The sequence below is a fragment of the Enoplosus armatus genome, chromosome 23, assembly GCF_043641665.1.
Source record: "Enoplosus armatus isolate fEnoArm2 chromosome 23, fEnoArm2.hap1, whole genome shotgun sequence".
In the NCBI taxonomy this organism is placed as follows: domain Eukaryota; kingdom Metazoa; phylum Chordata; class Actinopteri; order Centrarchiformes; family Enoplosidae; genus Enoplosus; species Enoplosus armatus.
The window spans coordinates 4214512-4238898 of NC_092202.1; the positions used below are offsets into that span (position 1 = coordinate 4214512).

The window sequence follows — 24387 nt, forward strand, 5'->3', positions numbered from 1 at the left end:
AACAGAGTGTACGGAAAAAGAAAAGAGCGGCTAGCGAGAGAGGGGCCAGGAGGGAATGAGCTGTTGACGGTGCGTGGGTTTATGGAAGAAGACCTCGGTTCAACAGTGTTTGAGAATTATTTTTTGGGTTTGTTTTTGTGTACAGAGGGGGTTTGGGGTTAGCCACAGAGGAGGAGAGAATGAGTATTACGAACAAGAGAGTATTTGAGATGAACTGCAGTTTTTCTGTGACTAACAACTTACACAACTTATGCCCTGACAAAACAAATTCAACAAATCAGGTTGAAACAACTGTCGAGACTTATTTGCAATTGTTCTTTGATAAAGTCTTTTGAAGTTTGGAGGAGAGAACGAGAGAAATGGAAATTTAGGCCCAGAAGAGAGTAAGCAGTTGTGGGGTGGGACAGAAAAAAGCCACTGGGGGACTGAAAACAAAGGAGGAGAAAGTCTGAAACTTATAAACAAAGCAGAACACTTTAAAAAGTCACTTCAGATCTACAGAATCACTCTGACTGGAGACCTGCTCTGCTGAGGTTGCTCAGGGTCACTCACAGGAGATGTTAGGCTCTGTTTCCTATCCATCCTCTTGGCTGCAAAGCAACATTTTTCAACTGTGACTTCAGCCCTTATGGCACCAACAACAGAGTGGCACCGGCGGGCTCAAATTCGTGCAGCTTTAGTTTTCCATAGTAACTGGGAACTATACGGCAAACAAATGGCAAAACTTACATAAATGTTGCTGAACACAGTTCGGTTTTCCAGAAGCTGAGCAGCTCTACGGTTATGTAAGTATGTTGGCCTTTTAGTAAACAAAACCACTGAATCACCAAGAGGGTTTTCTTTTTGGAGGCAACACACAAAATGTTCTTCTGAAAAGGACATAAGGGTAAGTGTCCAAATCATTCTTATTCATCTTAAAACAAGTGTAACTCTTGCCTAATGGCTGGCGTGTCGTACGAGTTTCCAAGTAATTAACCTTTCTAAGAGTCATTATGTTCAAACATGTTATGTTCAAAGTTGAATTTAAATCACTGCATAGAAAGATATTCTCTTATTTTCAAAAACGCAACTTATTGTAAGCAAGAATTTTAAGACCAACACTAGATTAAAGTTATACCATTTACAGTTTCGTATTGAGGGTGCATGTTTAGACCGTAAGCTGCCATATGGTGTTGTGTTAAAGATGTCTCATGAGATAAAACACCCTGGATTAATAATTCAATACATGCACTAAAGTATCTAGACTAACTCCTATAACAGAACATAAATCTGGCATTATTTAAGTTTAAGTTTAAGTTTAAGTTTTTATTTAAGTTGCATTGTTAGTGGGCCATATTAAAGTTTGTGTAAAGACATATACATCACGTATACAGGAGGAGGTGGGCTATGATAAACAACTGTCTGTCAGAGAGCATGTTGTAAAAGGTGTAGTGGTTGTAAAAGAGGTTCAAACAGCCTCCTGGCTCACTGACGGAACATATTGAGTCTAGTAAAAGCACAACAGGGGGTTCAGGGGATTGCAAGGCAAGCCAGCAGGAACTTCCTCTCAGAAGAAAGCCCTTTTTAAAGCATCCCACAGGACTTGAGTTAATTCAACACAACACTAAATTAAAGCAAAAACTAAAACATGACTCTGATATCCTTTGAATGTCTGTTTTCTCAAAGACACAACTCTTTATGTATCATCAGACTGTTAACGCCAATATAACTGTGTGCACAGCTTCTGTACTTTCAATTCTTTCTCACAGATGCAAGTTGAATGGGAACAACTCTGCAACTTGAGCGCGTCTAGCTCAATAGAGCCCCTCAGGATAAAATAGGAGAACACAACTCAATGTACCACTCATAGAGCTTCATCACTTAAGTGCTGGTACAAATAGGCCATTCAGGTTTGGAGAGCTGTCCTAAAACCATTTTTATACTTACTAGCATCCCATAATTTATTTCTACAACTTCTTTTGTTCATACTGAGACTGGCCGATGGCTAAACTCAATGCAGTTTACTTAGCAACAAGCTCGCTAGCCTGCAACAATATTTGGTTTGGATGTGTGACGTGCAATTGTATGCCACTCAGCAGTGACGCTGGGTTTGCATGCCTGTACACACAACTTTCAACAGGATGTACCCACTGCTAAAATCGCTCAAACACTCTGGGAATGATGTCTAATAGAGGGAGGAAAAGAGTGATGCTGCTTTTTCACCGAACCACAAAATCCTTGTAAATATGTGAACATTTCCCAGTAAAATCAGGGTAATGTTTTTCGCAACACAGCTACGTCAAGGTAAAGCTGTTTCACATATATTTCACTCCTGTACCTGTGGCTTACAGTACCAGTGTGCGCTAATGCAATTATCCACTCTTCTTTTCGATCACAGACATGTGCGTGCACATGAAACAAAGCAGCCCTGATGAAATTTGTAAATTAGATTTCCGTTCAGACTCCAAGACAGAAGGAGACTCTCATGTAAAACCTGGTGCCTCTTCTTTAAGGGAATATGGGTGTAATTCAGTTACTCTTCAATCGGATACTTAACGCTAATGCACTCAGGTGTCCTACTTATTGTTTTTACGTATGTAATATTATGTAATGCAATCTGGAATGGAGGCTTTGTTTTTATATACCGCAGATTTCCCAGCAAATGCCACTAGCACAATCTCCGATGTCCTTTGGGGAACCAGCTGTGCGCACGTTATCACCAAATAAAGCCCAACTACAAAGATGACGAAGAGCAGATCTCAGAGAGGAGCTTGACAAGAAACATGAAGTATGCTAAGAATAGCTTTCACCAGAGACGTGCATGAGTATTCTGATTTGTTAAACAAGTTAACAGAATTGTTCTTAAGTGATACCGTACTCACACAAAACACGCGTCATCATTGTGGGAGAAAGTATACACAAGTGAAAGTACTGTTTAGAGTCAAATTATTGTTTTTTTTTTACCAAAAACTGTACATTGTTCTATGTAGTAAAGTATTACACCTGAACCTACATGCAGAGTTAAGTGTAACTTTGCACAGTTTTTATAAAAGCATTTTAAGATTTTACCAAATACAAAGTCCATGATGCAACTTTAAATGTTTGCACACATGGAAGACTGACAAGACAACAGAAAACCATGTCAGAAGGTGTTCCTTTATGGATTGAGGAAATCCTCCTATGCATCGTCTCAAACCCGAAAACAAGACATTCTGGAGATGCATGGTTTCCACGGTATATTGGCAGACGATATTTATAGATATGATATTTATACAAATATTAAAACTTACAGAAGTTATCACATGACCAAAGTCCCATGCTTACCCGTGATTAATATCCATCTCCATGACAACTGAGCAAACTCCATCCACTGGGGAAGTGGCATGCAGTCAAAACCCCTGGATAAAGATAGTACGCAGACCTTGAGTTAAGCTTTTGTTCGTCAAACTATAAAAAGGATCTTAGAACTGACCCCAAGCTGCCCTTTGAGAAAGGGTTGTTTCTTGTTGTTTTTGCCTTCTGACTGACAGATCACTTCTGTGTCAGGCTCACCACAGCTTTCACCTGCTGACTGCTCTCCCTACGTATGATTACAACATGGGCAGCAACTGCAAGCACAAACGTCCTGTCTTCAAAACTACCCGTCGCAAAACGGCGGGTGACATCTTACTCACTCGGTCCATTGTTGTTTGCGGTCTGCGGTCATTCAAGTCACCGGAAAAGTGTTTGTGTGTTCATACAGCACGTGGTGTCGGTGAGGATTAGTGTGCATCCTCCTGTTTGTGTCAAATATGGACACTCAGTACGGAATATGCCACTCTTGGCGTCAGACTTCCTGTCTTTCTCTCCTGTACATAGGTTGAAACGGAAGAGGCAGCGGTAGTCTTCCGAACAGACGCTGAAGCAGAGATAGAAAGAGAAATCTCTAGAAAAAGAAGACAGAGAAAATGGTGATAAAATTGAGAAGACAAGGATATAGCAATCAAGTGGGAAACTCAAGTGGTTATGAAGACATACAGCACTTGAACTGTCCTTCATGCCGGTTCAGCTTGGATTGAAGTGTGAGTGAACTGAGAAACAGATTGAAAAAGAGACAGAGTGACAGAGAGACTTTGAGAAAACCAGACAGCGCTACAAAGACCAGGGGGTTCAGACAGAAGAAGGAAAAGAGAAAAGAAAGAGGAGGAGGCTGACTGGTGGGAGAGAGATCGATGGGAAACAAGAGCAGCAGCAACCATGATAGAAACCAGATGTAGACCCATACAATACATGAAGGACGGAGAGAGAGAGAGAGGAAGAGCGATGGAGCCGAAAGGAGCTCAGAGAAAGTGGAGGATGATAGAAGATGACATGAACAGGAGAAAGAAATTAGAAAGATGCTGACAGGGAAAGAGAGAACAGGAAAGAAGAGGGGAGGTGGGAAAAAGAAACAGAGGCAGACAGACAAAGGAAATGGATGAAGAGGAAGAAAGAGGAGAGGCCTGACTGATTTCCTTTCCTAAATCTTCCTGTATAATCTACCCTGACCTACAGTAGGTCAAATAGCAGGCCGGGATTGTTTTAGACTACTTAAGTGCTACAGTCTGTCCCTCGATAGACTGCAGACTACACCTCCCTTCATGTTCATTTCAATAGAGGGCAAGCTGGTGTATAAATGTGACAACTGAGCACTGCATTTTGTCACATTTATTGCCGTTACTGGTCTTCTTAGTGTGTGACATTTCCACCTAGCTTAGGCTTTTCTAGACTAAGCAGAATGTTAGCTTGCTAGCTTAGCTGTCCCATCACATCAGTGCATACAGTAACTGGGCGTGGAGTAAAACCTGAAGTTTATTACAGCTTTTTTCTTAGTGTGGACTATAATTTATATTCGTTATAACAATGAGACAGCTTGTAAACAAGCTAACAGTTTAGCCTTATTATAAAAAGCACTTAAAACTGAAAGTGAGCACGTCTGGCTAATAATTTTACTGTTCGTAAAATAAGTTTGACAAACGTGAGCTTTTGTTTGCAACCTGTAGTTTGTGTTTCTTGCCCTGTTGATGCTTTTTTAGATGTTGTGCCCTGATAACTCATATTATCACCTTATAAAATTGATTATGCAAACATGCTAGCAAACAGTTGTTTATTCACACATCCAGCAGACACGGAGCAATATTAGCATTCATGTTTCTGGTCACCTAGCTACCAGCTAGTTGCTAAATTTGTGTCTCTGCTGTCTCTGACAGCTTACAGAGGGTTTATCAGATCATTTCCACAGAAACAGCCAAAAACGAAGCTGATGAGAGCACTGACTAAACCACAACAGCAAAGTTGTGGCCCTCAAAACCAAAACAATGAGCTGAAAGATGCTAAAATACAGAGTGTTAATTCTCTGTGGGTTTCACTACGAGCGACACCGGTTACAGTACACAGTCATCTGATACATTGGTAACATGAAAATATTGATCAGAACAGCTGTAACTCAGGATTTAATGATTTCAAGATTAAGTTCATTGCAATATTCTGGACTATAGGGCAAAACCAGATGAAGAAGATGATGACAGGCAAATTGAAAACAAAGAAACTGCTTGGTTGCCCAATAAAGATGCCAAAAGAAGCAGTCATGAGCAGCAAATCCCTGCGCTGAAAAGTAGCCATCCTTGGTCTGCATGCACTGTATATGTCAGAGAGTCTCGACAATCACAGGAAACCCAGTTGAAGAAAGATTCCTGTGATTGACAACATCGCCGACCCTGTCTGGATTGTTCTAGCGCTCTTATCTCCACCAGCCTGGTACTCCGAGCAGGTTAAAACAAACACAGAGAATCGTTTGCTGTAACTTTTATCAGACTTTCTTTCTTTTCTTTTTTTGTTCTGGATTAGTCTGTTCCCTGGCCAGACTCGAGGACTGGTACATCCCAAGAGTTAGGGTTTCAAAATCAGAGCTCAGCAGACAGAGGGAATGGAAATACCCTCTGCCACATATTCATGGCAAAGGAGCACTGCTGAATGTGTCACTGTAATGTATGACTCTGTGTGCGTGAACTGTTTGCTGATGCATTTTAACACCTACGTGCATGCGTTAGCAGCCATGTTTGTCCCCGAGCAAGTGTGCATGCACGCATTCATTCCTCATGTGTGAATTGTTTTGGACACATGTTTGTTCCGTCTTTAAAAATCCACTTTTTTGAGTCTGGTGTTACAGGAAAAGTTCAATTTCTACACACTTAGCTGTGACTATTTTGAGTTATTGTGTGTACATCTGTTACTGCTTTCCACCCTAAACTTTCCCAACTGGTCATAGAGGAAGCTGAAACTGTACTGCACATGTTCTTCCTCCCCTGAAGTCCATGCCATCCCTTGTTCCCCTTTTCTCTCTCTCTCTCTCTTTTTTTCTTTTTCGCTCTCTCCCCCTTTTCTCCCAGGTCCAGTGTGGAAAATGCGGCATCACCGAAACCACTGTTGCTGCCGTCCAAGTCTCCTAAAATAAAAAGTAACCCTACCCTCCTCTTTTATTCCGCTCTTTCCCACTCCAGCTCTCCCTTTCTCTCTTCCTCTCCCTGCCAAACTGCTCCACCCTGCTTCGACAGCACAGGAGCAGGATAATGATCTAAATATTTCTTTGCTGGTTTCTTTCTTTCTTAATTTAATTTGTCTCTACCTCATGTGTCTGCCTGACTCGTCTCTCTGTCTCTCTCTACCTCTGTATGTCTCTGATGAGACCATGAGTGGGTGGGGATGGTAAACAAAATCCCCAGAGATGCAACAGAGAGCTCTTTTGCTTTTGTGAAGCCCCTGATTCCCTCTGCAAGTCAACCACAGAAATCACCCACTGTCACGCAACTTAAATCATGTCATTATAATTTGCTGCCACTGGGATCTGACAACTTCGCAAGCCATAAACTGAGAGTTATAACTGATGACTAAACTTCTTCCCAAATCAAATGCATGCCTTCATGAGATAGATTAAAGTAAAATATACATAAAAGTGACGCTGTTTGGAGTTTCTGAAGCACATGTGGAAGTCTGGGTGTTTGTAAAATGTCAAATCAAGTGTATGCAGATCTTAACAGGCAGACAACACCAAAAAACAAACAAACAGAAAGCTCTATGATATCAGCCTTTCACAGGACTTCAAAACATAATGAAAACAGAGTACAGGACACTTTGACATGTTTTATGATGAACAGCAACAGAGTCTCTCCCTCGTTAACATTCACACTTTACAAACTTCTCCATAGCTTCAGAAAAAGGGGGACTTACCATGACTTCAGTCAGGAATTCCTACATAGTCCTCAGCTCCTTTCCTGCATTTGCTTCCTCTCCGCATTCTCCGCAAAAAAAACTTTCTCCTCTCAGTTGTTATCAAACAGCCCCCGTCGCCTCCTTCACGCTGTCGCCTTCAGATCTGTCTTTCAGTAAGATTTCAGCGCCTGAAAACAGTCCTCGTCTCTGCCTCTCCGCTACATGTCCCAGCCTGGGAATGTCCAAGCTGCATTTTTCCCCTCTTCCCTCTCCGGCTGCCGGGCTGTCCCACGCACTCCCACCTCCCTCCCCTCCCCTCTCCTCCTCCCTCCCCTCTCCTCCTCCCTCCCCTCACCTAACAAGAGCACTACAGTCCCTCTCTGCACTCAAACTTTCCATCCCCCCCCCCCCCCCCCACCAGAGTAACTTAAATGAATAGACAATGAAAAGCCGTTACCCCACCCAGGCGTAATTGCAAAAAAAAAAAAGAGAAAACCTCAGATGTTTTATTGTTCGGTGAAATTACACGTTCTTTATTCTCAGTGGGAGATAATCACGTCTATTCCTAATTAAGCGTAATTTCATTAAAAGGGTTGTGTCATTGAAAACACTCACTCAAATAATAACTCGTAAAATGGGTCTGTTTCTGCACGTGTGTACACGCCAAATTGCATTTAAAAATAGTTTATTTTTAGCAGGACATCATGAGGGTTGTAAGTTGTCTCAATAAAAGTGCATTTCTTTCCTGGGTCACCCATCTGACATTAAAGAAGGGTTAAAGGGCAACTCCAGCGATTTAGTATGGCACTTCCACAAAGTTGGGAAACATGAAAGAGACACGCTTAAAAAAAAATGATGCAGCAGAGGTTGAGATATCCTGACTTTTAAGCTACAACATGCTGGAGCCTACATTTCCCATTATGCAACTCAATACCATCTTTCCTTAGACCCCCCCTAGCCTACCAGTGTCTTTCACACGTCATGTCCCATTAAAAATGTGTCGTCTCCGACTTTAGACAGCTCCTTCCAGAGCTGCAGAAAGGCTCGACGGGATCATAAGTTTAGGTATCAGTAACAGACGCTCACCTTGAAGTTATAGAGGCGTTTAAAACAATGTGTGAGCTACTTGTTAATGGTATCTATCAACTCTGGGGGGGAAAATAACTTCTGTAACCATCCTTAAAGAGTATAGAATAACGTGTTTCAAGTTTCTGCAGTTTTGCAGTTGTAGGTTTTTATTAATTCATCACACGACAGCATCCACTTTCCACTGTGTTTTACTGCACTTTCTCTGTATGCCATGTGTTAATGCAATCTACTGGACTTGCTGGGGGAAAAAGTTTATACCATGGTGATGGAGGCTCGCTTTAATATAAACATAGAGTCACATTTTAGGTTTGAGTTGCCACGACTCACAGTCACACAGTTTCTTATGTCTTTTATGGCTTTATTGCCCCATAATGAGTGCCACTCTGGTTGCTATACGCTTGCCAAATTTAACATCCACTACAACAGTTCAACAGCGCCTCCCTGTGTTTATTGTGTGATATTGCAATAATGGAATAGTGGAGGAGGAAAAGGAGCTTGCTGAAAACACAGACGATACTATTAGGAGACCAACTCATCAAGTAATTAGTTAATTTTGTAGATGATATGAAATAAGTAAATGAAAATGACTTCAAAAGATAAAAAACAAAGAAATTGATTCGTGTGATATCTTAAATGCAAAGTAAGTATATTGGGTTCTTTAAAGCATTTGATCAAACAGAATAGAAATTTTGCAAATAGTGCCTGGCAAAGAGCCCTGGCAAGAAGGACCAGGTAAATCCCCCTCCAGCCCTGCCTCTGGGCGTGTTCAGTTTATATTACTCCTTAATGCTGCTGTGATTACACTTATTATTCACACGAGGCACTTGTGCAGCTCCTTTAAACCCACAGGATTGTGCCACACCTAATGCAAGGCGCCATGTCATTTAGAGACACGCGTCCTGGCCGTGCTTTTGATGCTTCCTCTGTGTGATCGCGCCTTTTAAAAAACAATTCTGTTACAGTACATTAATAGGTGTAACTGGGAGGGTTAAACCACTGGAAAGAGGAGGGGGGCGGCATGATGCAAGTGTATAAACTGAGCAGATAGATCGTAAACAATTGTACTATTATATCAACAACTTTAAAAAATCAACTCTACTCAATTCAATCAATCAGCTTTATTTACACTGCCTACAAAGACACTACTTGCATATTTTTGCATATTATGACACACGAGCACAATATGGAAATTGATGAATTCTCTCCTACCTCAAGATCAATCAGACAATTACAGAATAAACATGCAGCAGTATCATATTTTCTGTTGTTTTAATGCAAGTTTAACTACTTTTGATGTAGTGAACATTGCTATTGATAGTTCAGTTCTGCATTTCACACCTCCAAGCTCTTTCCCACATTACAAAACCAACTGAAGTCATATACTAATAAAATATTCAGGCAAAGAACTTTACAGCTACATGTACTGTACATCTTACTGAGGGATAAAACACATAATACATAAAACACACTGAGGGATATATTATATTGAGGTCACTATATGCTTTTTTTTAATTTAAATCAGTGGTTCACATGTGATTTCTACTCAGTACATCCAAAACATGGGAGGTTTGTGTTGTTGGAAATGCAAAAACAAGATGATCTTACAATCTTGATCTCAGATAAATCTCCTCCAACCTCCACCAGTCAGATGTCTGGTTACATAAGATTACAGTGACACTAACTCACATATGAAGAGCACGGAAGTGAATGGATGAATGACTATTTCATATCATACAAGGAGTGCAGAAAGTTTAAACTTAAAAACAGGTTTCAAATATTGTTATCCCTTCCTAAGGGCTCGTGGCATTGTGGGTGCTGTAGAAATACACTCTTTGTGCGCCGTCCTCAGCACCTAAGGGACAGAAAGAGCTCGTGAAGGTATCGCGGGGAAGTACAATACGTGCACACGTGCAGGATGTGAGGTGTAACCCCTACCTGATTGGCAGATGAAGTTGAGGAACTTCTCACAAGGCTGGTGCTCCCACAGGAAGTGCTCTCCTCTGGCCATGCCTCCACAGGGGTTGGAGTAAAAGTGAGGGGCCAAATCTTGTGGCCATTTGGTGAATTTCATGGAGTCGCCAGACATCCAGAACCACATGTCGTGCATTATGTATCTGCCAAAAAGATACACAACAACATTTGGAAAGCTGTTTATTGAGTTTCACATGAGCCCAATAAAGATAAACCAATCTTTATGATGCTATGTAGGGCCACAACTAACAATTATATGAATTATTATTTAAATTGTTTAGTCAATGTAATGTCAAAAACGTAATGAAAAAACAAACAAAGATGTTCAATTTGAAATAATTAACAAATCTTCACATTTGAAAAGATGGAACCAGTAAATGTTTTTGCTCGATTGAACAACTGAAACAATTTATTATCAGAATTGTTGCAGTTTTCCGTAAATTATCGATTGATAATGTTTCAGCTCTGATGTTACGGTAGGTTTGTCATAGGGTGTGGCTTCAATGAGAGCTGTTAGCAAAGCTTCCATGCATGTTTGTCTTGGAATGGCAGCAATGCAAATGTGCAAATATAAGGACACGCAACATTTGACTCAAAGACCTGTGTCTTTGTGTTTGAGTATATGTAAATTAGCAAATTTCAAATCCTTCACAAATTTAGGTTCGGCCACCTGCCTCTCAGTCTCTTCCAGCAGCAGGACCTTCATCATGAGGCCACCTTCTTACATCTTTTAACTTGAACAAATTCAATGACATGCCAATGAATCAGGCATTTACCACACTGCTTTTGCTGGTCTATATGTTGAACTTGAACTTGTTTGAACAAGGAAATATATAGCTTTTATGGGAGGTTAAACATTAAAAACCTTTTAAATTGTGAGCTTTTCAATGCTGGTTGCTAGCAGACTGGTTTAATGTGATGCTTTGAGACTCAAGACAGACATATTTAAAATATGTTGGAAAGGATAGATTGAGTTTATCAGCCCACATTTATCAGACTTCTGGTAAAAGAGTATAAATTGTATTGTAGCCCCCCCCTGGTTCTCTGCTACACACAGACTCTTGGGCTTTTTTGTTTGTTTTGTTTTACGTTGGTTTGTTTGTTCTGGTTTAGTTTAGTTTCAAAAACCAAAGAGTGTATAATATATGATGTTTTGGACATGTTGACTTTCTACTCAAATAAAAGGGTTAATTAAGAGGTTATACATTAAAACACATACATTCTGAGCTTTAGAATGGTATTTTTGTATAATACTGTAAATTTAAAGCTGATTATCAAAGAGGCCATCATCATCATAAAAAAACCCCACAGAAGCTAATTTATATTATGTCACGTTGAGTTGTGCTTGAGTGAGACACTTCATATAGCTGCCCTAAATCAGAGCACATCTAAATCTCTGCAGTGTCAGTGTCAGTGTAGAGTACCTGCGCAATCCCAGCCAGACGTAGTCCGTGAGGGGGAAAGGACTGCGGCTCAGCAGCTGCTCCACCTCGCTCTGCTCTTCCTGGTTGCGAAGGCTAAGCAGGTCCCAGTGGTGACGTCTACAGAAGAACAGAGCATCGGACCAGCAAAGCCTCTTTCCCACCACTGTCACTTTCCTGCCACTCAGCAGCATGCTCACAGTGGGAGGAGGAGGAGGAGCAGTGGGAGGAGGAGAAGTGACCACTTCTGGCACTGGAGAGAGAGGATGTTGTTAGGATTCATGTTTGATCATTTGTTTTAAACAGGCTTGACAAAGTCAGCTCTTCTTATCAAGTGATTATATTATCATTTTGTCTGATGTAATAAACTTTAAGTAAGAAGAAAAAAAGTAAAAGCAATAGTAAAAATCGTATTTTTTTCTCATCAGCTGACTTCAGACGTAGCAACAACAATAACATATGCATATGTAATAGTTAGCTTCAAGCGAGTCTCACGTAGCCAGACCTATCTCCACACTTCGGAGAAAGGTCTGGCTCAACCCATCATCATTCTGGGATAGAGGGGAAAACACTCTGGCTTGTTTGTGTTTCTTTAAACCAATCGCAATCGTGTCGGGCGGCACTAAGCCCAGGATGCAAGACGATAACATGCAGATAGTGGAAGGGGAGGAGAATTCCAACTGAAATAGTCGGCCAATGGCAGACTTATACCAGCGGCCTACATCCGGTGAGTCAGACTAGCTTCAAGCCCACAATATTAGTACTAGATCAACTTCAGACATAATACAGTATTTTGTAGCGGGTTCATCTATTGCACATAATGGTCAAGGACCACACCTGCCAGAGAAGCGTACACCTCCACTTCACACAGCGTTAACAACTTGGAATGACCTGGAATGTTCACATTGACGTAGCGACCTTCCATGTCTGCACACTGAAAGGTGAGTGTTAAAGTACCCGCTACCGATGAGACAATACCACATCTGATGGAGGGAGAAAAACATCATGAAGAAATGTTTTATTTAACAAATAAGAATTTGCTCTAATTTTATTGGTGCAGTGGTGCCAGCAAGTTTAACTTTACTAATCCCTGTCTTGTGCCTCACCTGGGGTTTTTGTTACCGTTGTCCAACAGTGAGTTCCCAATCAGGATCTGTGCCCCAATAAGCCTTTGAGGACAACAGTCTTCTCTGTTGGTGATGGTGACAGCACTAACCTTGTGCACAGCTAACAAGTCTACTCTCCACCAGGGATTGGACTGCTTCTTGGTATGGGAACAAGAGTTATGAAGAAAGAATCCACTGACAGCCTCCGAGGGCTTCCCAACAGCATCATTATAAATTGATGACTGTGCTGTTGATCTGTTTAAGGCCACGTTTGGTAGAGGCTCCACTAAAGTAAAAAAGAAAAAGGGCGAAAAAACAGGAGTGACTCAATATCAGACTGTTGAGGTTTAGAACATCAAAGCCAGGCAGTTAGAGTTGTACCTGCTGGGACAGCATACACTTCCACTTCACACAGGGTGAGAGTCTTCCTTCTTCCGGGGATAATCACGTTCACGAAGCGACCCTCCATGCTGCCTCCATCACAGTGGTATGTGTAGGTTTTCCCTGCTCTGATGTGGGAGATGGAAGCACACCTGACAGTGGAGGGAATAGTTGTGGTTATCTTGTGGGCTTCTTGTTAAAAGAGAACAAGTCCTGAAATCTGCCTTCTCTCACGAGATTTAAAATGCTTTTTTTCATATTTTTATTATTTTTGTGGGGCCGTCCTAAAACTGTAAAATGTGTCCTCTTTTGGAGATTATCTTATTGAACATAATGTGTGAATATATTCACCCTTTGCCTGCTACAGAAAAAAATATCCGTATAACACAATGACAACGCAAACATATTGATGATAGGAGGGTGATGCTAAGTGGTGGATCAAACGACTGACACTGGCCATCCCTAGACTACAGCATTCACTATTGCCAGCCAAGCATTTTAAATACTAACACTTGAGGTGGAAAACTAACTGAGAGAGTGCGTGCAGTTCATCTTTGTCCTTCAGTCTGGACAAACATTTATCAATGTGAAAACATTTAAGATCTCAGGAGGTTTAATCGGACTCTCTAGCAGCAGCTAACTAGCTAACATCTTGTGTTCCTGCAACTGCTGCGTGTGATGGAAGTTAGTCACTGTAGGAAGTTGAATCACGTAAACACTGAAATATCACTGTTCTAATAATTGTAAAATAAGATTTACATTGAATGCCGCATGTCCTGAATTCTTATCAGTACCTGGGGTTGTTGTTTCCATTGTTCTCCTGCAGGTTCCCAATTCGGATCTCAGCTCCATCCAGTCTCTCAGCACAGCAGTCTCCTCTATTGGTGATTTTGACAGATGTGACTATATATGTCCGTTGCAGGTCCACCCTCCACCAGGGGTTGGTCTCGTCCTCGGCAGTGTGACTACAGAAACCATGGCTGTAGAATGAGTTCCGTCTCCCATCAATGGCTTTAGAGGCACCAGCGAAGGACAGCGTTGATGACTGGGTGGCATTTCCTTTCAGAGCCACATTGGCTAAAGGATGAGCTTGAAACAAAGAAGGTGGTTAGATTTATCTTGTGGTTTGTTGCGATGCATCAAGTACATGAAAATTACACATTGTTGCTCTATTGAAGGTAGTGAGAGGGTATTTTCAGAAAAACTATTTAACCCAAGTCAGTGTTGCCAAATTGGGGATGGGATCTGCAATAATTCAGGAGACTGAATGACAGGTAGCCTGGTTCCAGACTACTAAATCGCCTTACTACAAATAGGTCTGGTGTTGTCCTCACTGTCAGCTGTTGACCAATCAGAGCTTTGTAAGCAGGATTACAAATGGGGATGTCATGCATACCAGAGCTATAGAGATATCTACATCCATAAAAGACAGCAAAAGAAAAATGGGCACAAAATGCCAAAGCTGTACAGGTTGTTTTAAGTCGACTTGGAGAAATATCAACTCTTAAATCGTTATACTTCTTCAATCATAAATGAGGTTACATGAATCGCTCCTAGCTTAGGTGTCAATTCATCAGCAAGGAGGACGTCACTTATAACTGATTGGTTTGAAAGTCAATGCAAAATAACTCCCAAACAGAAATCAGCAAACATGATGACAATGTCAGACTGGATGATGAGGTGAAACCTGGTGATTCAATCTGATAATCAGGCTGCTGGACAGGTTCCCCAGGCTGGAACGTGTCAGAGAAGACACTGTGGCCCAAAATGTCAGGACGTGGTCGTGTTCGCAAGGGAACATTTTGACATTTTAACATTTTGGGCCCCTGGCTGAAAAGTCCTTGAACTACTAGACCAACTACATCATATGTCATGTTTCATTACCATATGGGAACACCTCAACTTCACAGAGAGTTAGTGTCTTGTCGCTTCCTGGGAGACGCACAGTGACGTAGCGTCCCTCCACAGCGCCACATGAAAAGTAGAATGTACGTCTTTTGGGAATGTGAGAGATGACTGCACACCTGTGTGAGAGAAACGAACTGGAGACGAAAAGAGAAAGTGAGTGTTCACAATGGGAGTTGTATTGTACAGGTCTGTATCGAGCTCTTTCACCTGTCTGAGTTTCCAATCCAGATTTCGGCACCATTCAACCTCTTTTCAGCTAAATCTCTGTTGGTTATCATTACAGCAGTAATTCTGTACACATCTTGCAGATCTACTCTCCACCAGGGATTGGCCTCCCTCTTGGTGTGGGAACAGGATAGACTTTTAAAGTCCGGGTCTCTGTTCCCATCAACTGCCCTGCCAGCAGAACCACCGTAGAATTGTGAGGACTGGACAGCTTCTTGATTCAGTGCCACATTTTGGAGAAGATTACCTTATTGGCAAACAAGCAAATAATTATTAGAGAAAAAAAACACAGAATGTATTGAGGAAAAAAAAAAGAACAGCTTACCTGCCAGTGCTCCAGATGTCAGCATGAGGGAAACGCCTAAGTGTTTAGACAGCATTGTTAGAGACGTTAGAAAAGTGCTTGATTTAATCTCCATTATAAAATGATGTAGAGAATAATCATGTGTACATTTTCATATACACGTATATGTATGTTGTATCTTGAGCTAATCAGTTTGAACAGTAACAGTGAATTGAAAGAAGAGGTGTCCTAATTTAAAGGGAACAGCATGCAAGTGACATAGAGACTACAACTACTGATACAAATAAGTAAGTAAATTACAACAAAAGGAAACATGACACTGGGACTGAGTTGTGTCTAATATGTCTAAAAACAGCCTGTTTGCTCTATTAGCTTCTCATATTAGACCTACATTGATTACTCTGTAATGTCAGTCATAGTGCAGAGATGCCAAGAATTAACACTCACTCTGCAGGTATGGAGATTTGTCTCTAACAAAAACGCTCTGTATGCATGAAGCAGCTAAAGACCAGTAGACCACGATATGTTTCTCTGAAGCTTGTGGAGACAAGCTAAAAGGAGAGTGAAAATTGGACGTGGTCATGTGGACAGACACACTACTCCAATAACATTGGATTTGGGGGTGGCTGAGTATCTGTCCCCTTGTTTTGATGTTTCTCTGCTCTCTTTTGGCAAAAAAAAAAAGCATAGAATTCTGCTTTAAGTTGAAGATAAAAAAAACAAAACATAAAAATAATTAAACATTACATTTATAATAATTAAATAATAGCTAAAAATAAATGACTAAAGTATATAGTTAAAGATACAGCGACTTACCATTGAGGATCCAAATGAGCTGACTCCCACTCATGGCTTTGGAGACAATCCCAGAGTTATGAAAATCTAAATAAAAATACTAAACTGATACACAGCAACTAGGAGGTGGACTTACTGTCTGTGTTTTCCTCTGAGCGTTACCAATCACATACTGTAGTGGATCATTTGTTTTGGTAAATGAGAACATGTAAATTTGCAGTCAGAGATGTTTGCAAAAAGCACACCACACCCAGATGGAAATTATTGCAAGCAAATCCTGCCTCTGCATTTTCTTTTTAACTTGTTTTCCATTTTAAAGGAATCGTTTCCCCTCCAAACACTTTACCCACGTGTTGTTCAGTATTTACAATTTGCTATTTGTATTTAACCTAAAGATAAATGGCAGAGAATGGACAGTAAAAATAATATATTAAAATGTTATTAAAATAATATTGTGTACAACACCTTACAGTAAGATTATTCATCTTCTCCTCAATGTAATCACTAGTACAACCTTTTGCTGTACAGTACGCAAAACACCCCAATACATTTCACTATTGTATGACTGTGAAGAACATTTTTCACTTTTTAAAAAAAAAATATGACCAGAATGATGTGTGAAAATATAAAATTAATAGAAAAAAAGGATTAATATGAAGATGAACCTGATGAGGACAATTTTGCGACGCACCATAGAGGATGAGCAAGATGATATGTCACTTAAATATCTTAAACACAGCGGTATGTGTTGTCAAATGACCTTTTTGGTTTGTATTTAGCTATCTATCAGAGAAATAGCTGTGTGACAGGTGGAGAAGTCGAGTGGCACATCAAAAAACGGTGAAAGGCCATTAAACTTAAAGGTTAGCTGCGCTGTGACGTGTGACAGGTCCGAGCTACAACAGTCAGCTAGCTAGCTGAAATGTGTAACCTTGACATTTAATCAAATGTTGTACTTTTCAAACAAATGTAGCCCAGTTCCACTCTAGACATCTTTTCACTTGCAAATTACCAAAACCTGCTTACTTGGCTTTGGTGACTTAGCTTATCTGTTAGCTGTCTGAGTAACTGAGTTAGTTAAAGTAGCTTAAGTAGCTAGCTAGTATTCTCCGTTCACGTTAGCCAGCGTTGGCTAGGCTATGATACGGCTGCTGTTAGTTATATCTTACTTCATTTTGAGACCAGGCCAGCTATCAAACTAAAATAACAATATATGTACCAATGTACCATTCAAGTAACTAATCAGTGGTGGTTGGTGACACAGTTAATACAGTTTAGTGTTTACAATATCTGATAAACTATTAATGCCACTTTGATACTCAGTTTGCGTAAAATATTTATTTCAAAAATATGTAATAAAAACTCAATTGTTACATAATGCAATGTGCAAAATCAGTTTCACCAGTACTGTGTGTATATATACTTGCACATATACGCACACACATGAAAATATCAGCCAATGAAGGCTTCATTATAAATGCATTGTTGAATCAACAACAATACGTACATTCACACTGAAGACAATCACATAGTAATAACATAATGATGCAAAAACACACGTCTGCCATTCGCTGACATCATTGCAAGCGACAGGAGAGGAGAAAAACATTGTTTTTTTGCTTTTCTTGTCAAAGCAAAATAATTAGGGTCCTTCATGAGGGCATATCTACCTTTTCTGAGGGTAAGATAATATCATGGTTAACAAAAAGTTCTTCATTAGTTCCTGAGGTTTTTGACATTTATGTACTGTTGAATTTTGCAGATATATTCATCCTTCACAGTTTAATAATTTGACGGCTCTAGGGGGTTACTGTGTAGTTACCAAGTCATGAGGTTTTTGCCTGACAGTAGTAATGTGGGCTCAAAAGGTAACCAGACCCCAAACCCAAAATGTGTTTAAAGCATGACATCTACTGGTGAAGGCCAGGTACTGGATTGATTGAGGTTTGACGTTTGATGACTCTCAATAATTCAGATTGTAATAGTGCTTCTCATTTGTACCCCTCGGCTCGAGCCATTCAAAGACGGATTTACGCCCTGGGCAGAGAGTCAATGTATTTGCATTCAATTAAGTAACTTGTAGGACAGAAATCCAGCAGTCTCATGGTTACAAAAAAAAAAACTAAAACAAAAATGGATTACACATAACATTAAATTAAACACAAATTAATTTACTTGTTTGTTTCAGAAACCATAACAGATGTGAAAGCAGTCGAAGAGTCACCACCCTCCACCACCACTCCTACTTTCACCTGTGGGTTGATACAAAATTAAGCATGTTCCTAATAATCTGGATGCACTGTGTATAGTAAACTTCCTGTGAGATGTTGAGATGTGAACAGTTTACATTCAGTACCACGTGTATATGAATAGGGGAGTTATGGTTTTCTTGTCTTGACTCATGAGGGTTTCAGTTTACTCATAGCATGGCCAGACCCAGCACACCCACAGTGATCAGCAGCACTATAGGGAAGGACGGGAGAACAGACATTTTTCTATTAGGCATTGTACAAACACGTGTGATTCCTGGCACTCGTAGGAAAACAACCCTATCTCTTATGCTTACCTTGCGTCAGTGATTGCTGGAGTGTAATGGCATGGCTAGTGGTCATACCAACGGAAGGAGGGGAAGTGGCTGCGGTGGAGGAAATCTCATTGGTGACAGTAGTGTTAGGACTTCCCAGGTCTACAGGAGGGCTCCTTAATCTGGCTGTGGGGGCTCCCAGAGTCCCAGAAGCTGAGAGCGCAAGAAAAAGACAAAAATATTAATATATTATCTGTGCTAGTCTCTGTGACAGAGACTCTGTGACGTTCCCTGCAACGTCCTAAAATGGTTTTGTCTCGTTGAGAATCTTTGGTCTGAAAGTGAAAGTGCATACGGTGTGTAAGTGAACGTGTATCTCTAATATGTCAGCTTACTGCTGTTGAAAGGTCCAGTGGAGATTGCGATTGCGAAAGTTGATGTTCTAGTAACTGGGGTTGGTAAGGTGGCAGCAAATGTACACTGGATGATGCGTCCATTGATCCTGCCCTTCACAGAGTTCACGTTCAGCTAGAGAGCAAAGACAGTTGACAGACGACTATGAGTTTTCAATGTTGTATTCATATAACCAATATTTTATGTTGGTGAAAAATCCCAACAAAAGAATAAAACGCATGCACAACTGCAGGGAAAGGGGGCTCCAACAGACTGATAAATCTACCCTCCTCACAGCTCTACCCCCACCACTAGTCTGAGGCCCGTAGAACTCACCTCTCTCTGAATCAGCTGGCCATTGTCGAGGACAGTGCTAAAGAACCTAACAACACCGTTGTTGTTTGCGCAGACGTAGGTTGTGTCGTTACCTCCCTGTGGTGCAAAACCAGAAAAGGTAAATAAAACCTGTTTATCCAGATGACTTTAAACAAACTGTATGATTGGCTGTGGGTTAGACTTCATGGTACTTCCATCTGTGAGTGATATAACGTGACATACCAGTGTGCTGTCGCGTGACAGGGTGGCAGCGAGGTAGCCTTCTGACTCTCCTGAGAGCCCAAACTCAAAGTTTTGACCGCTCTGCCGCTTGGCAGCAAGAAAGAAACATGATCCGCTGGAGGGGTCGCAGTCAGAGGGCTCAGCTGCACAGAGCTGTTCGGTCCCACATCCTGTCCTAGAAATAGCTGTCTGCAAGGGAGACGAGAAACATTTCAGCGGGTGGGAAATGTGCCCTTTGATGAAGTTCAACACCATTAATGAAACTTTACTTGATCCTAATCTGTTCTACTGCATCCCACTATGCTGTTTTCTGTTTGGCATCACTCACCTCAAGAGGTTCCACTGTGATGTTGGGGGTCAGTGGGGGAGCTGCTGTTACGGCAGCGGTAGTGGTCTGGCCAGCAGTTGGGGAGATCTCATTGGTGACATTAGTGTTAGGACTTCCCAGGTCTACAGGAGGGCTCCTTAATCTGGTGGTGGGGGATCCCAGAGTCCCAGAAGCTGAGAGCGCAAGAAAAAGATAAAAAAGATTGCTGATGTCTTTAGCACATGGGAAAATATTAATATATTATCTGTGCTAGTCTTTGTGACAGTGGGTCTTAAGGCCAGTTCAGACCAAAGATTCGCGACCAGATAAGTTGAAACTTGCAACTAGTTGCGCAACGATCCGGAAACAAGCCAGTTTACACCAATGTGACCAGACAAGACGGTGTATCGTTTCCATAGCAAAATCTCTCTGTACTTGTGCTCTAACTGCCGGCTTTTCAGGATTTTTTTTTTAGAGCTGGATATAATGTGCTGCATCTCAACATGTGAATGAGGATAGTGAGTTACTTGTTACAGTTGCATTTCTAGTATTGATGACATGGCGAAAACATAAAAAAAGAGACGATTTCTTTCCTCCTTCCAAAACTCCGCCAATTCGACCAGCTGACAGTTTGTAACTGACTTGACCAGCTGAGTTTGCTACGAGCTGATTGGCTGTTGAAATGGGTTCCTTCCGTTTTAAAACTACCATTTAGGACTTGACGAGCTGAGTCGAGCCAGCTTACACCGCTGCAACGTCCTAAAATGGTTTTGTCTCGTTGAGAATCTTTGGTCTGAAAGTGAAAGTGCATACGGTGTGTAAGTGAACGTGTATCTCTAATATGTCAGCTTACTGCTGTTGAAAGGTCCAGTGGAGATTGCGATTGCGAAAGTTGATGCTCTAGTAACTGGGGTTGGTAAGGTGGCAGCAAATGTACACTGGATGGTGCGTCCATTGATGCTGCCCTTCACAGAGTTCACGTTCAGCTAGAGAGCAAAGACAGTTGACAGAAGACTATGAGTTTTCAATGTTGTATTCATATAACCAATATTTTATGTTGGTGAAAAATCCCAACAAAAGAATAAAACGCATGCACAACTGCAGGGAAAGGGGGCTCCAACAGACTGATAAATCTACCCTCCTCACAGCTCTACCCCCACCACTAGTCTGAGGCCCGTAGAACTCACCTCTCTCTGAATCAGCTGGCCATTGTCGAGGACAGTGCTAAAGAATTGAATAGCACCGTTGTTGTTTGCGCAGACGTAGGTTGTGTCGTTACCTCCCTGTGGTGCAAAACCAGAAAAGGTAAATAAAACCTGTTTATCCAGATGACTTTAAACAAACTGTATGATTGGCTGTGGGTTAGACTTCATGGTACTTCCATCTGTGAGTGATATAACGTGACATACCAGTGAGGTGTCACTTGACAGGGTGGCAGCGAGGTAGCCTTCTGACTCTCCTGAGAGCCCAAACTCAAAGTTTTGACCGCTCTGCCGCTTGGCGGCAACAAAGAAACATGATCCGCTGGAGGGGTCGCAGTCAGAGGGCTCAGCCGCACAGAGCTGTTCGGTCCCACATCCTGTCCTAGAAATAGCTGTCTGCAAGGGAGACGAGAAACGTTTCAGCGGGTGGGAAATGTGCCCTTTGATGAAGTTCAACACCATTGATGAAACTTTACTTGATCCTAATCTGTTCTACTGCATCCCACTATGCTGTTTTCTGTTTGGCATCACTCACCACAAGAGGTTCCACTGTGATGTTGGGGGTCAGTGGGGGAGCTGCTGTTACGACTGCTGTGGCGTTGTTTCCTGCTGCTGTTGTCATGTGTGGTGCCATTGTAGCATTTGGTGCCCCTGTCGCGTTGTTTCCCGCCGCTGCTGTCATGTTTGTCTCCATCGTCCCATTTGGCGCACTTGTCATGTTGTTTGCTGGTCCTGCTGTCATGTTTGCTGTACTCGTCATGTTTGCTGTACTCGTCATGTTTGCTGGTCCTGCTGTCATGTTTGCTGGTCCTGCTGTCATGTTTGCTGTACTCGTCATGTTTGCTGGTCCTGCTGTCATGTTTGCTGGTCCTGCTGTCATGTTTGCTGGTCCTGCTGTCATGTTTGCTGTACTCGTCATGTTTGCTGGTCCTGCTGTCATGTTTGCTGTACTCGTCATGTTTGCTGTACTCGTCACATTTGCTGTACTTGTCATGTTTGCTGTACTCGTCACATTTGCTGTACTCGTCACGTTTGCTGTACTCGTCATGTTTGCTGTACTTGTCATGTTTGCTGTACTCGTCATGTTTGCTGTACTCGTCATGTTTGCTGTACTCGTCGTGTTATTTGCCATTGTACTGTTGTTTTGAGCGTAGGTGCCCACAGATATCCAGGACAGCGTCACAAACAGGACGGTGAGGATGAGTCTGTTGTCCATACCTAGAGTAGGTAGAGTAAGATTATAATGAGACACTTAATCTACAGTTAGTTGTATGGGAGCAGAGATTGTATCAGGTGAGCTCAGAGAAAATATTTAAAGGCGAAATATTTTACTAATCATAATACCCACTGAACATAACCTGTAAGTGAAGGTTTGTCACAGCACTTTTAGAAACACCCAGTGGTAATCTACTCTCTTTAAGGGTTGTGGAGGAGAACCTACAGTACATGTTATTCAGAAGAACCATATCAGAGATATATATTTAGAAAGGAAATGGCGCAACTTCGAGTCATTTCCTGCATCTGTGTCACATGGGTTTCGCCACTGCGGGTCCCGAGTCTATTCACTCCAATGGGAGAAACGAACGTGAGCACAGATTATGACCGATTTTTTCACCGCAGTCACGCGAAGTAAATACTGGACCCATTTTTTTCACAAGCCACATATCTTCCGAACAATCTGACACTAAAATTAAATTTTTCAGACAGACAAATCAGGAGAAAATGTACTTGTACTTTGTTTGAGACCCGTCTCAGCAACACACTCTCGCAAGATCTGGCAACACAGATATATTTTTTATATATATATTTATATATGTTATCTATCTATTAATATATTCATATATTTAACTGTTTAGTTTTTAAAGGGGAAAAAATATATCATTAAGAATATTATGGTTGCTTAGGAGACAGGAAGTCTATACCATTTCGAACATTTGGCGAAGCTTATAATTCGTCATCTTGTGTAGAATATCTTTAACCATATTTAATGATAGCACCTGTTAATTAAGTTTGCTTTGAGGTGTAACATAATGTACCATTTCACACCCAAAACCTAATTTTATAAAATGATGAACCATACCAAACCCATAATTTAACAATATTGAATAGACATGAATATATTTCCATTAACACAGGAAAGCAAATGTCTATGTGATTTAGCTTACTGTGTTTTTTGTGAATTCAAATTGAAATTAAAATTTAGGATATAAAATATAAATGTAAGAGTATATTTATTTATTTTACTTCACTAAAATCACTAAAATGATCAGAATTATCAATTGATTATTATAATGAATTGCTCTTGATAATTCAAATGACTGAAATTGTCATTAACATATTTTATGTAATTGTTGGCAAAAGAAAACCTTTAAGAACAAATATTTACAACGGTGGTAATAAACCTGGGATTCAAAGAGAAACTTGTACACTGAATGGTATTCCTCCGGGTAATTTCCAAATAATTTATGAATAGATATTCGTGATATTTTGCATATGTATTGTTTTAGCCTACCTGTAGATCTTCTTCTCTTCTATTCAAGTGACGGGTGAAATTGGGGTAAGAAGCAAAAAAGATGTGCAGATCCTGGAAATGAGGATCCGGTGTAGTTTTACTCTCAGGTGTAGCTCACAGGTGGACTGCTGGCACTCCCAGCTAAAGATGTGACACCTGTTCACTCTGTGTCACTATTTAAACTAAGGGGTTGGGAAGAGTCAAGGCATCAGAGCCAAAAAAAATACCCTTCTCTGACATCATCAGTGATGTATCTAGAGGATGGGTGTGGAATAGGGGCTTTAGGGTGTGTGTGATGGAAACCACACATGAATTTTGCCATGTCACTGCACATTTAACCCTCTTTGTCTGTGCTGGAGTTTAGTTTCTAAATGCATTACTTCCTTGAGGGCACATAGTGCTCGTAACCTACCTGACTGACATGATGAAGACAAGGAAACAAACTGTTTTTACTGTGTAGTGTCTTCCTGGATATTTCTCTTATC

The 24387-nt window shown here is 41.1% G+C and overlaps 2 protein-coding genes and 1 long non-coding RNA gene across 3 annotated transcripts; all 3 read right to left on the bottom strand.

The window, feature by feature from the left end:
• Positions 1 to 9394: 9394 nt before the first annotated feature.
• On the bottom strand, positions 9395 to 10300 carry LOC139305854 (uncharacterized). Its single transcript, XR_011599351.1, has 2 exons — positions 10231 to 10300; positions 9395 to 10147 (listed from the first exon to the last, which is right to left on the bottom strand). It is a non-coding gene; the product is annotated as an uncharacterized lncRNA (long non-coding RNA).
• Positions 10301 to 11638: 1338 nt separating this feature from the next.
• Positions 11639 to 16461, bottom strand: LOC139306241 (uncharacterized). Its single transcript, XM_070930192.1, has 8 exons — positions 16428 to 16461; positions 15290 to 15554; positions 15059 to 15216; positions 13969 to 14263; positions 13175 to 13326; positions 12794 to 13079; positions 12525 to 12670; positions 11639 to 11940 (listed from the first exon to the last, which is right to left on the bottom strand). Exons 1-8 carry the CDS (start codon positions 16459 to 16461, stop codon positions 11639 to 11641), a joined length of 1638 nt encoding a protein of 545 aa, XP_070786293.1.
• A 1268-nt stretch (positions 16462 to 17729) lies between these two features.
• On the bottom strand, positions 17730 to 24037 carry LOC139305842 (autotransporter adhesin BpaC). The gene is made up of 11 exons (XM_070929796.1): positions 23903 to 24037; positions 21926 to 22608; positions 21598 to 21786; positions 21376 to 21471; positions 21042 to 21174; positions 20210 to 20382; positions 19882 to 20070; positions 19660 to 19755; positions 19326 to 19458; positions 18973 to 19143; positions 17730 to 18869 (listed from the first exon to the last, which is right to left on the bottom strand). The coding sequence occupies exons 2-11, from the start codon at positions 22604 to 22606 to the stop codon at positions 18826 to 18828; spliced, it is 1905 nt and encodes a 634-aa protein (XP_070785897.1). The 5' UTR covers positions 22607 to 22608; positions 23903 to 24037; the 3' UTR covers positions 17730 to 18825.
• Positions 24038 to 24387: the final 350 nt, after the last annotated feature.